At 46.5% G+C, this 12,171-nt stretch overlaps 1 protein-coding gene across 1 annotated transcript in view; it reads left to right on the forward strand.

The window, feature by feature from the left end:
• Nucleotides 1–7,814: 7,814 nt before the first annotated feature.
• PIK3CG (phosphatidylinositol-4,5-bisphosphate 3-kinase catalytic subunit gamma) overlaps nucleotides 7,815–12,171 on the forward strand; it is a 41,248-nt gene continuing 36,891 nt past the window's right edge. The window contains exon 1 of the mRNA XM_072759952.1: nucleotides 7,815–8,054. Within this exon, the coding sequence (XP_072616053.1) occupies nucleotides 8,040–8,054 (15 nt within the window). The 5' untranslated portion in view covers nucleotides 7,815–8,039. The remainder of the gene's footprint in view (nucleotides 8,055–12,171) is intronic.

Here is a 12,171-nt window from a genome sequence, read left to right on the forward strand (position 1 = left end):
AGGGAACTGAGCGTGAAGATCTGAGATCACCTGAGTGTTGGTGATAGGTGATACCGTAGCAGGATATGAGATCAAGGGGGAGGAAGGGCAAAAAGGAAGAAGAGAGCTGGTGACTGTACCTGGGAAAAGAAAATACCCTTTAAGAGACTGGCAGAGAGGGACACCTGGATGACTCAGTGGTTGAACATCTTCAGCTCAGGGCATTGATCCCGGGGTCCTGGGATCAAATCCCACATCAGGCTCCCCACAGGGAGCCTGCTTCTCCCTCTGCCTATGTCTCTCCCTCTGTGTGTGTGTGTGTGTGTGTGTGTGTGTGTGTGTGTTTCTCATGAATAAATAAATGAAATATTTTTTTAAAAGAGAGAGAGAGAGGCTGGTGGAGAAAAAGGAACTAAGGAGGCTTAGGGGAGAGTCAGAGAAGAAGAGAACCAGAGAAGAGCTAGCACCAGGTGAGCCAAGAGAGCACATTTTCAAGAGAGAAAATGACCAACAAACTCAGATGCAGCAGAAGGCTTGTGATAGAAGGTGAGGGGATCCCCAGGGAGACGCAAAACGTCCCCACAGCTACTCTTACTGTTGAGCATTTTTCTCATTTAGAGATTCAACTTTTTTCTTTCACTCTCAGAGAAGTAAGATTCATTGATCTAAAGAGACCAAAACTCTCCTTCTGCAGTTAACAGCCTCTGTAGTCTCTGTGACCAGGTAAATCCATGGTAAAGGGAACGTTGATCCAAATCACGTTAATAACACCACAACTCCAGCTACGTGGGCTAATCATTAGGTGTCCACTCACTGGCTAATGAATCCCTGTCTTGGGTAATTAAAAACACAACGTGGAGACATTGTTTTGAGTATGAATCACAGCCACGAATAGATTTGCTTCGGTCATTAATTGAAGTGAACCAGGCATTTCAAGGGAGCCAGCAGGGAATTCTTGGCTAAAGGTGGTAATTTCTTCTCTGAATCTCACCTATGTTCCTATTTGCTCTCTTTTTGTTCTTTCATATCCACTGTCACCTCAATATGACACCAATCCTCTCCTCCCTCCAAAACTTCTTTCCATGTCATGACCAAACACTTCCTGATGAAATTCAATGATCTGTCCAGCACCTTCATCTGCTCCTTCTTACCTGATTGGTCACCAGCCACCTTCACCCTCTCTTGGAAGGCTCTCGTTCTTTGGTTTCTCTGCTGTCACACTCTCCTGGTTCTTCTATTTGTCTGTGTATTTCTTATTTTTTGAATGGCTGGATTTCCTCTTGCCCCTAAGTCATACTTGTTTCCTAAAATCCAGTCTTCGTTCTTCCAGCCTTCTACTACTCTCACCCTTGTCTCCTCCACTTCTCTGTCCTTCTTCTTCTTTCTTTTCTAGTCACATAGCTTGTATTTCCCGTGATTGTCATCATTGTATGGAACATAAGCATATGTAGTTATATACCAAATACCCCCTGCGATGTATTGGTAACAATGCTGCCTGTTTAAGTCAGTAACCAGTTCAGATCATCTTTTTATATTAAAGTCAAAGATGATATTCTGACATGTGATATAAACAAAGCTTTTTGAGTCAGAATATCTGAGAATATCCTCTTATCTAAGAATGAAATTTGGCAGTTTAATTGAGACTGGGGACCAGACTGGTTCAATTAAGAAAACACTAACTCAGAGGGAAAGCTGTATTAAAATTAAATAACTTTAGGGCGAGACGCTAGGTGCTAATTTACATATATTAACAAGGCAATTGTAGGAAGCCAATTAAAGCTACTTCTGCAATAGAATTCACCGCAGAGGTTAAAAGTTCATTATTTCACACGTTAATAAGAATTTAATTCACTTAGTACTACATATGTTTATTTTGCTGTGTATTTAGAGTTTATCTTTTGTCTGTACCCTTTAGGACTCTTAACTTTTTTACGTAAATCTTTCCAAATCAGAAGTGTAAATTATACATTTATAATATCACCAAATTTTCAGTCATTCCTATCAGATATTAGGTTTATCCAGCAAATCCTTGTGCCAAAGTAAAGCATGTATTTGTTGAAAGGAATAGAAGGAAGGGTGAAGTCGGTCGATCCCAGTTAAAAATAAACTTCAGCCCCAAATATAAGTGATGGTCAAGATGTTGGCCCTTCAAAAGGGATCTTTTCCTCACTTTCCCATTTCTGTCAAAAGTAACATTATCTTCCTGGTCCATGGGCTTTTTATTTTTTTTAAAGATCTTATTTATTTATGCATGAGAGACACACACACAGAGAGAGAGAGAGAGAGAGAGAGGCAGAGACACAGGCAGAGGGAGAAGCAGGCTCCATGCAGGGAGCCTGATGCGGGACTCGACGCTGGGACTCGACCCTAGGACTCCAGGATCACGCCCTGGGCCAAAGGCAGGTGCTAAACCACTGAGCTACCCAGGGATCCTCATGGACTTAACATCTTAGAGATTCCGTTGCTTCTGTCCACTCCTTTCTTACTTACCTCCAGGCTGCCTGAAATTATCACTCATTCTTCTTTATGTTCAGAGCCACTCTCTGGTCTAGGCCATGGGTACCTCAACAAGGGGAATGAAATGGCTTCTCCAAAATCCTCTTGCTCCCATTCTCCCGCTAGTTCAATTATTTCTCATCAGGTAACTCTTTCATATGATCCTATGACTGCCTGAGTTTAAGAGAGTCCAAAGAATTTTTTTAAAAATGATTTTGAGGGCAGCCCGGGTGGCTCAGTGGTTTAGCGCCGCCTTCAGCCCAGGGTCTGATCCTGGAGACCTGGGATCGAGTCCCACATCGGGCTCCCAGCACGGAGCCTGCTTCTCCCTCTGCCTGTGTCTCTGCCTCTCTCTCTCTCTGTCTCTCATGAATAAATAAATAAATAAAATCTTTTTAAAAAATGATTTTGAGATCAACTTTTTAAATTATCTGAGATAAAGACTTAGATGACTTTATATGTGCAGGTAAATACACATCAAGACTGTGTTCTTTTGATTAGTTATATATAATAATCACCTTCCTCCCGTATCAGTAGGATGTTCCTGGAGTTTGTTGCACACATAGTTTTTGGAGTGTCCCAGAGGGATTGAGCCCTTGTGCCCACAGTAGTCATTGAAATAACCTTTATTGACCTTCCCCCATTCTCTGTCTCCCCATCTAATTCTATCACTATGCCTCCTGGGATCATTTCCCAAGTAAACTTCTGGCACCCAAATCCTTGTCTCAATTTGGAGGCTGTCGTTCTGGAGGAACATAGACTAAGACACCAAACCTTCCATTCCCAATCTGTTCACTACATCCCACTTTCTAAAGCTGCAATCTGCAATATCCCAGCCCCACAGCAGCCATGGGATAGTCAGTGCTTTGAGGCTGCCATTCGGGGAAGCCACCAAATTGTGCGTGATGATGCTATAAGATTGTGTAGGTACCCATGTATATACATGCACATGGAGAAGAAGCCAAATAATGTGAGTCAACATGTCCCAAAATACATTCCAGGGAACAGTATCTTAGAAATTTTGCTTGAAAAATCACTTTAATGTCAAATTAGATTTTTTTAACGTCAAATTAAACTTGAGGCTGGGTTGCTTGAAGGATAGAGAAGTATGCTGTACATACCAAGATTCTGTTGTGCAAAGATCTCAGGGCTGAGATCGAGCCACGCGTAAGGCTCCACGCTCAGCATAGAGTCTGCTTGAGTTTCTCTCCTCCTTCTCCTTCTGCCTCTCCCCTCCTCTCTCTCTCTCTCTTAAAAAAAAAAGTCTCTTTTGGGGTATTTAGTTAACTCAAAGTTCAAACTTTTTATCAGAAGTTTCTCCTTCTTAAAGGATCTCACCATCTCACATAGTTTTGGGGCAAACAGACAAGTGCACATATCCTCATGACCGAGAAAGGATGGAGAGCACACTGCCATGTTCTGCCTTCTGGAGGGTCCCTGATGCCCTTGGCTGAGATAGACCCAGATGTCCAGCAGAATCAACTGGAGAGATTATCAAAAATGCAGATTCCCAGGTCTTCTCTGGATGTTTTGATTCAGGGAGAATGGGAGTGAAACCAAGAACCTACATTTTTGTTTTTAAGATTTTATTTATTTATTCATGAGAGACACAGAGAGAGGCAGAGACACAGGCAGAGGGAGAAGGAGGCCCCTGCAGGGAGCCCGATGCAGGACTCGATCTTAGAACTCCAGGATCACGCCCTGAGCCAAAGGCAGATGCTCAACCACTGAGCCACCCAGGCATCCCAAACCTACATTTTTAACAAGTTTCCCAGAGGGTTCTGACAGCCAGAGCAAAAACTGGCATTCAGAAAATGCTAGGGTAGCCCATCCTGTTGCCTACCAAGGTTTGAACGTCCTGCTACACTGGAAAATAGGAAAGACTCACAACCTATTGTCTCATGCTGAGATGTTCGTACCACTGTCGTCATCCTTGTTCATCATGAGGCATATTGGGGCAGAGGATATAAGGCTTCCAAGTGAATGTTGGCACTGGTGGTAAATATCCTGACACTGTGATTTAAATATGGCAATCATAGAATTTTTAAAGCAGAACTGAGGAAATAAAAGGAGAAAAAGATCCTCGTATTAATTCCAGTTATTTCAATTCCACTAAGAAAGAGTAAGTTCTGGGGCCCCTGGATAGCTCAGTGGTTGAGCATCTGCCTTTGGCTCAGGTCATGATCCCGGGGTCCTGGGTTGGAGTCCTGCATCGGGCTCCCCACAGGGAGCCTGCTTCTCCCTCTGCCTATGTCTCTGCCTCTCTCTGTGTTTCTCATGAATAAATAAAAATCGAAAGAAAGAAAAAAAGAAAGAAAAAGAAAGAAAGAAAGAAAGAAAGAAAGAAAGAAAGAAAGAAAGAAAGAAAGAAAGTAAGTAAGTTAGTTCTGGGCGCCTCAGTGGCTCAGTTAGTTAAATGTCCAGCTCTTGCTTTTGGCCCAGGTCATGATCTCAGAGACCTAGGATAGAGCCTGGGCTCTGCACTCACCTGGAAGTCTGCATGGCAGTTTCTCTCTCCCTCTGCCCCTCCCCACTGCTCACATGCACACTTACACGCACACATGCACACACACTGTCTCTCTAAAATATATAAATAAATCTTATTTAAAAAAAAAAAAGAAAGAAGTTCTAAGAAATGCCACACAAACTCCCTGAGGGGAAAGAGGAACAGTTTTATGAACAAAGATTTCTAAAAATTATATATAATTTACTTAATAAAATCTACATCTAAAACTCTGAAAATTACATCTCACTTAAAACCTGCTAAAAAAAAATTAGACGTTATTTTTCTTTAATTGTGTACTTTAAAAACATTAGATAAAATGCTGTTTCTGAAGTATTTTTTATAATAAAGAAGTTTATAGCATCACTTTTTTAAGTATTTTTAAGTTGGATAAATTGTACCTTGATGAAGACATAGGATCGGTTTATACCACTTAAAGTTGATTATCAACAAAATCTTTCACTCAAAACATCTCTACATTTCAAATTCCCTAGAGTGAAATTTAACCTTTTAAAATCTGATCCAGAATATTATGACAGCCTGTCTTTTCAAGAACCTTTACCTGATGTAGCAGTCAGAGCATGCTTAGATTTGCTTTTGGCTATAGACAACTGCAAGATTTCAGTAGCTTGACCCACCAACAGTACATTTCCTGCCCATATACACACTCAACATGAGTGAACTGGGGAGCTCTGCTGATCCCAGCCTTTCTGGGGCCATGTGGACAAGGTTACATCTCAACATGTACACGTGTACTTAAAGTTTTCCACAGCAGAGGGGAGGAAACACAACAGCTTGTGACACAATTCTGCTCATATTTCATTGGTCAAAGCAAATCAATGATCATCTTAACTTCAAAGGGGGCAGGGGAATATTGTCTTACCTCCTGCCTTCTAGGAGAACTGGAGAAATTTGTCAACAGCCCTACTGGCTATCCCTTCTGCCTTGCTTCTTATCTCCTCTGGACATCGGCACCAGATAACCATCCACACTATCTATCCCTCTGTTTGGGACTCATATTCTCAATCCAACAAACTTATAGTATCAACTCAATAACAACAAAATATTTCATCCATTTAGAACCATCATATTAAAGCAAAATCTCCTTTTTGTTCTTAAAACCAACATCCCTAGTATTTCACATTTGGGTAGAGCCAGGATATATAGGTAAGTTCTTTTAAAAAAAAAAGAGAGAAGTTAGGTAGCCCCACTGTGCCAGAGATGACTAGCTGCTCACCAAAGAGGGATGACCTTCCCCATCACTACCACTGGGTAGTCACTGGTGAGCTGCAAAAGAGACTATATTTCTCAGACCCTTGCAATAGGTATAGTTACATGACTCAGTTCTGGTCGATGAAACGTAAATGGAAGTGTCATTTCCCATTTTCAGGCCCAACCCATAAAAATCTCCTGTGCCATATGCCACTGTCATCTTCTGGCTGGATGTTGACGCCTGCAGCAATCTAGAAAGCCACACGTTGAAGATGGTGGAGCCTCTGTCTGCCTGGTCTTCAAATGACTACATGACCTGGACCTTCCATCAATCCCCTACTCTGCTGATGATACATATAAATGTTTTACTAAAAATAGTTTTATTTGGGCAGCCCGGGTGGCTCAGCGGTTTAGCGCCACCTTTGGCCCAGGGCCTGATCCTGGAGACCTGGGATTGAGTCCCACATCGGGCTCCCTGCATGGAGCCTGCTTCTCCCTCTGCCTGGGTCTCTGCCTCTCTATATATATCTCGATGAATAAATAAACAAAATCTTAAAAATAAAAATAGTTTTATTTTTTAAGTTTCTGAAAATCAACCTGGATTATGATAGATAAACTTTAATACTGACGGGTTAGTATCAATAATTGACAACATACTCTTAAGTGTGATTTTAAAATGTCTTGGTTGGCCTTGACAATGGCAAGATCAATGTATTTCCTTAGCTATTCACGAATCTCTCTCCAGTCTCTGATGCATATTCTCTGGATAACTGCAACGCCTGATTAGAAGAGAATTTGCTGGCAAATACAAGGAAGAACTGCTCTTTATAGAGTGTCTGGAGAAGACAACTGCGGGGAACTGCCAGTGTCTGGTTTCGTAAAAGCCTTTACTTATCACTGACCATTCCACATGAAGAAGAGATACAATCACCCCATCATTGACTGTCTAATGCCAATGGGTCACATTCTAAGTGTCTCATGACAGAACTAATTCATCCCACGTGAACCTACACGTATGATACTACTACTTAGATTTTATCACGCTCATCAAAGCTGAATAGACCCTACTATGTTGCTGCAAACAGAATGCTGTTTCTTTTCTCCCTGTGGACACACAGAGGGAGGGTATTCCCCAGCTCCCCTTGATGGGGTTGGGTGGGTCACGTGACAGAGTTCTGACCAGTGAAGTCACAGTACAAGTGATGTGAGCCCTTCCTAGACTCAATCTGGGCCTCAAAGCTCAAGGGGACAGCAGCTACTTGGAGCTGGTTCCTGAATGAGCCCTTAGAACAGCACCCCCCTACCCAACCAGCTTGGCCCTACGACAGAGAAAGCAATAAACCATTAAGATTTTGTTACACGATTAGCCTAGTTAGCACATCCTAATGAATACATTAGGACTGTCGCCTTTGCCCCAGAGAACCACTTGCAAGGTTAAAACTAAAGGGAATGGTATGTAAAGTAAACCTCAATAAAGCTGTTAATTTAAAAAAAGAAAGTCCCTAGTGATGTGCTCCCACCCGACCCTGCTCAGTGTGGCTCTTCCCACTTAAAGGAATCCTACAGAAAGCTTCTCACCCTGGCGCTGTCAGGAATGCCAGGACTTGGCCACAGCCCCCCCGCCCTCCTGGCCTCTTTCTAGGCCGCTTACAGGCCTCCTGCTGGAACACTCCTCCCGCTCACCCCCTGCCCAGCTCCACCTGCTCCCCCTGCCGCCCCTCTCCAGGCCTCCCCTCTGGAGGCTCACGGGGGAAAGGCAGCTCTGAACCCCTACAACCCTTCCCCTCACCTAGGTCTGCCCTGCTGTGTTGCAAGCTCCCTCGGGCAGGGACCCACCCGCCAGCACAGGATGACGGTGACTAAGGTACAGCAACGCCCAGATGGGCCCCGGCAGGGGTCAGCCAAAGAAGGGGCGCTCTTAACGGAGAAAGTAGGAGAGGGAGCTTAGGCTTCAGACATTTCTTAAGTAAAATAGCTGTAGGTAAACGCTCTCTCCGATCGGCATCCATGGGTGACAGGCACGCAGCAAAGTGACCACCGAGCGCGCAGCTGGATGAACGCTCAAGGCGAAGCCCCTCCCGAGAAGGAAGGCGGGAGGGAAGGGGTGGGGCGAGGACGGGAGGCGCTGCCACCCGGGGCGGGACACGCTCCTGGCTCTGAACACACGCAGGGCCGGACTCGGGAGCGGGCGGGGGCGGGGGGGGCTCGGGGGGGGGGGGCACCGGGCTCGGGGACTGAGGGTGGAGGGGGGGAGGATGGGGGGGCGGGGGTGTACCGGGCTCAGGGACTGGGGGCGGGGGAGCGCCGGGCTCGGGGACAGGGGTGGGGAAGAGGGGGAGGGGCACCGGGCTCAGGGACTGGGGGCGGGGGGGGGGGAGGGGCCGGGCTCCGGGACGGGAGAGGGGGGAGGATGGGGGGCAGGGGAAGGGGACTCGGGTCGGCGCTCCCGCCCCGCTAGCCCCCCAACCACCCCCTCCCGCCCCCCCCCCCGTCCCCTCCTCCCTCCCGCCCCCCCCCCCCGTCCCCTCCTCCCTCCTCGCCCCCCCCCCCCCGCCCTCCTGCACTCTTCTCCTTCCGACCGGCTGCGCCCCCAGGCTGCCCGCGGAGATCGCGGGGCTTTGGAAGGAGCGAGGCCCCCGCGGCCCGAGGCTGTCACCCTGGGAGCGGCTCCCTCGGGCCTGTCCCCCGAGTCTCCGCTATGCCCGGGGACAGGGAAACCACGAACCGGCCTGGGTTTGCAAGCGTCACTCCCTGCTGCCAGTTTTGTCTCAGTCGGGACCTCGGACCGTGAGATAGAGACAGGCATGTGACCAGGTGGTAGGTGGGCGTGCAGGTAGTTGATGAGGATTCTAGAAAGTCTGCAGCGAATCCTGAAGGCAGAGGCCCAGGGCTGCGACTGGGCATCCACGCTGTGTTTACAGGGATGGGTGGTGCAGGCTGTTTGGGGTCTTCTATTTCAGTTCCTTTTATTCAGGGAACAACAAAAAGGACTAATAAATGGGATCCAGCAGAGGGGCTAAAAAGGGGATGTTTCTTTTTCTTTTTTTTTTTATTCGTGCATGAGAAACGGGGGGGGGGCCTGGGGGCAGAGACACAGGCAGAGGGAGAAGCAGGCTCCCTGTGGGGAGCCCGATGCAGGACCCATCCCAGGACCCAGGGACCACGACCTGAGCCAAAGGCAGACGCTCAACCACTGGGCCACCGGGGGGACCCCAAGGGGATGTTTCTAAAGCATTATAGTTCCTTATGATGTTCAGCTGGGTTTCTTCCCACCTTCCACACTCTGCACGCTATTTTCCTCCCCGAATTTCTTGTTCTGAAGTTTCCAGAGGAGGCAAATTGCAGGGCTTTGGGTTGCATCGTTAGAGGGGAGGGAGGGGATGCCTGGGTTTCAGTTTCCGTCAGGAGTATCACCCAATATTCCCCTTGCTTCCTGCAAATGCAAGGGAACCCACTGATTTCCAAAACAGAGATATTCTATACAAACTATCCATCCTGCAACTATTTATCAAGGCCCTGGCTTTGTATGTGCCAAGCACTGTGTGAGGCCCCGGGGAATTCAGTGATGAGCAGAGCAGTCACTGTCCCCGAGAACTCACAGTCTCACCGAGGAGGCAGCCCAGTAAAACAGCTACCCTCGCCTGGAGAAGCACCGTGACAGCTGCCCTTGCCAGCTGTGGGACCTGGGGCAAGCCACTTAACGTCTGTGCACCGTTTTCATGATCTGTGAGTGGGGTAAGAGTTGTGCCCCTCCTTGGCATGCTAGGAGGATGAAATAAATTAATGTATTAAAGCACTCAAAAATAAATAAATACAAAAAAATAAAGCGCTCAGAACAACCTAAGCCCCATAGAACGTGCTATGGGAGGGTTTGGTTTTGGTGTTATTCTTGGGGTAGTTACGGATGTAAAGAAAAGCCTTCCTCACCCCATGCTCTCCCGAAACCAGAAAGCCCTGCCCAAGGGGGTTAGGCAAATGGAGTTGAAGAAGAGGAGTTGCTCAAATGGCTGAGGGGGTTAGGAAATGGGGGAAGGAGAGAGGAGAAAAGACTAAGGGAGGAGATGGAGCAGCGTGAGCAGCATGCGAAGCACAGCAAGTGGGAGAGCAGAAAGAGTTGAACTCAAATGAGGGGGTGATTTAGAAAATAAGGCATCAAGTTAAGGGTAGAACATAAGGGACAGATCACAAATGGTCTGGTACATCATGCTAAGGAATTGGGATTTCTAAAACTCAATTTACAGAAAAATCTTTCCTAGAGATTTGTGAAGTGCTTACTAAGCTGTATCAGCAAAAGTGCTCTCAATGGCCAATTTCTGCTAATAAGAATGGAAAATGCATGCCAACGCCCCACAGGCAACTCGACCCGGCTGTAGATCCTTGCGGTTGTGTTGTGTTGACCGTGATGATTTCCTGTAGCTTCTTCTCTCTAAACCTGGAGGGGCTCCCCTCTACCCACGTGGCATGATAATAGCCTACCTCCCTCATAGCATTCAAGGCTGTGACAAACTCTCCTGCAGCCCTCCCCAGGGCCCCTCTGTCCTTGCTCTCAGAGCTCTGACATTTTGTTGTGGTGTCCACATTTCTCTGCCATCCAGGCACTCAGCAGAGAAAATCCTGATTCATTTAAACCACTCAAGGAAATTCTATCCCCTTTCCCAGTGATTGGCTGAGGGGTAGGTGGGCACTTGCCACAATTCTGGCCAGAGAGAAGAGGGAACCCAGGAAGCCTCTGGGAAAGTTCTCTCTCGGAAAAAGAAATGCAGAAGGGCACAGACCTCTTCTTCCTCTGTATGTCGTGTTGGTTGAGTGACACTTGGAATCATATGTCCTCCAGAACATCCAAAACGATGTCTTGGATGTTTTTTAGTCAAATAAGTTTATGTTCCATTGAAACATGAAGCTTGACTACAACTTCCTATGAGATAATGAGGGTGGGGGTTGTCCTTTTGGTAGATTAGGAAGGTGAGAGAGATGGATGGGCAAATATTAGGCCCAGGGAATAAGCAGAAATAAATCTAGGTCTCATGACTGCTAGTGTTTCTACAATACCAGGATGCTTCTCTTTCATCTTACCAGATATGGACCAAAAAGCTTCACAAAGATTCGTACGTGTGCCCAGACATCAAAGCAAGGTATAAAAGTAAGGTCCATTGCTGGGTTAAAATGACTTTTTGTAGTTTTGTTCACATTGTATCTGCCATCTGAGGCTACACTAAAAAATGTGAAAAGACGGATTCTAGTGCTTTCTCAAGCCAAAGAGATACCCACATGTCTACATCAGATAGCTGCCCCAACCAGGAACAACCACCACCAACCACAGAGCTTGCCAAAGAGTGTGCCCCAAAAGCGTTTAGGGCCTTGGGAGGCAGGCACTGTCTTGTGCTTTGAGGAGCCTCTTGGCTTGACCTTAGTGACATAGTCACTTTGAGCTGCTATAATAAGATACTGTAGACGAGGTGGCTTATAAACAACCGACATGTATTTCTCGCTAGGCCTCCAAGATCAGGGTGCCTGATGGTCAGGTTCTAGTGAGCGCCCTCTTCCAGGTTGCCATATTCTCTTGTGCCTTCACATGGCAGAAAGAGGGCCAGAGAGCTGTGTGGGGTTCCTTTTACAAAGACACAGATCCTCAAAGTCCCCACCTAATACTGCTACATTAGAGGATAAGATTTCCATATATGAATTGGAGGGTTGGACAGGAATATTCACTCCATCGTACCCAGTGCACCATACAAATGTTGTTGCTATTCACATGTGCTGGGACATGAAATAAGTTTGGGAAGCACATGCCAGTCTTCCCGTGTCTTTCCCGAACCTCCGTACCTCCCACTGCTGTCTTTCATAAACCCTCCATTTCCGCAAACGGATGTCTTTGCTGTCCCCCAGATACTCTAAGGCTTAGAAACCTTCCCCTATGATTCCTCCTCCTCCCTTAAATCCTAGGCCTCCCTCTGCATATTAAAAAATTTTTTAAATCCCAC

This window comes from Vulpes vulpes, chromosome 5, assembly GCF_048418805.1.
Source record: "Vulpes vulpes isolate BD-2025 chromosome 5, VulVul3, whole genome shotgun sequence".
Lineage (NCBI taxonomy): Eukaryota > Metazoa > Chordata > Mammalia > Carnivora > Canidae > Vulpes > Vulpes vulpes.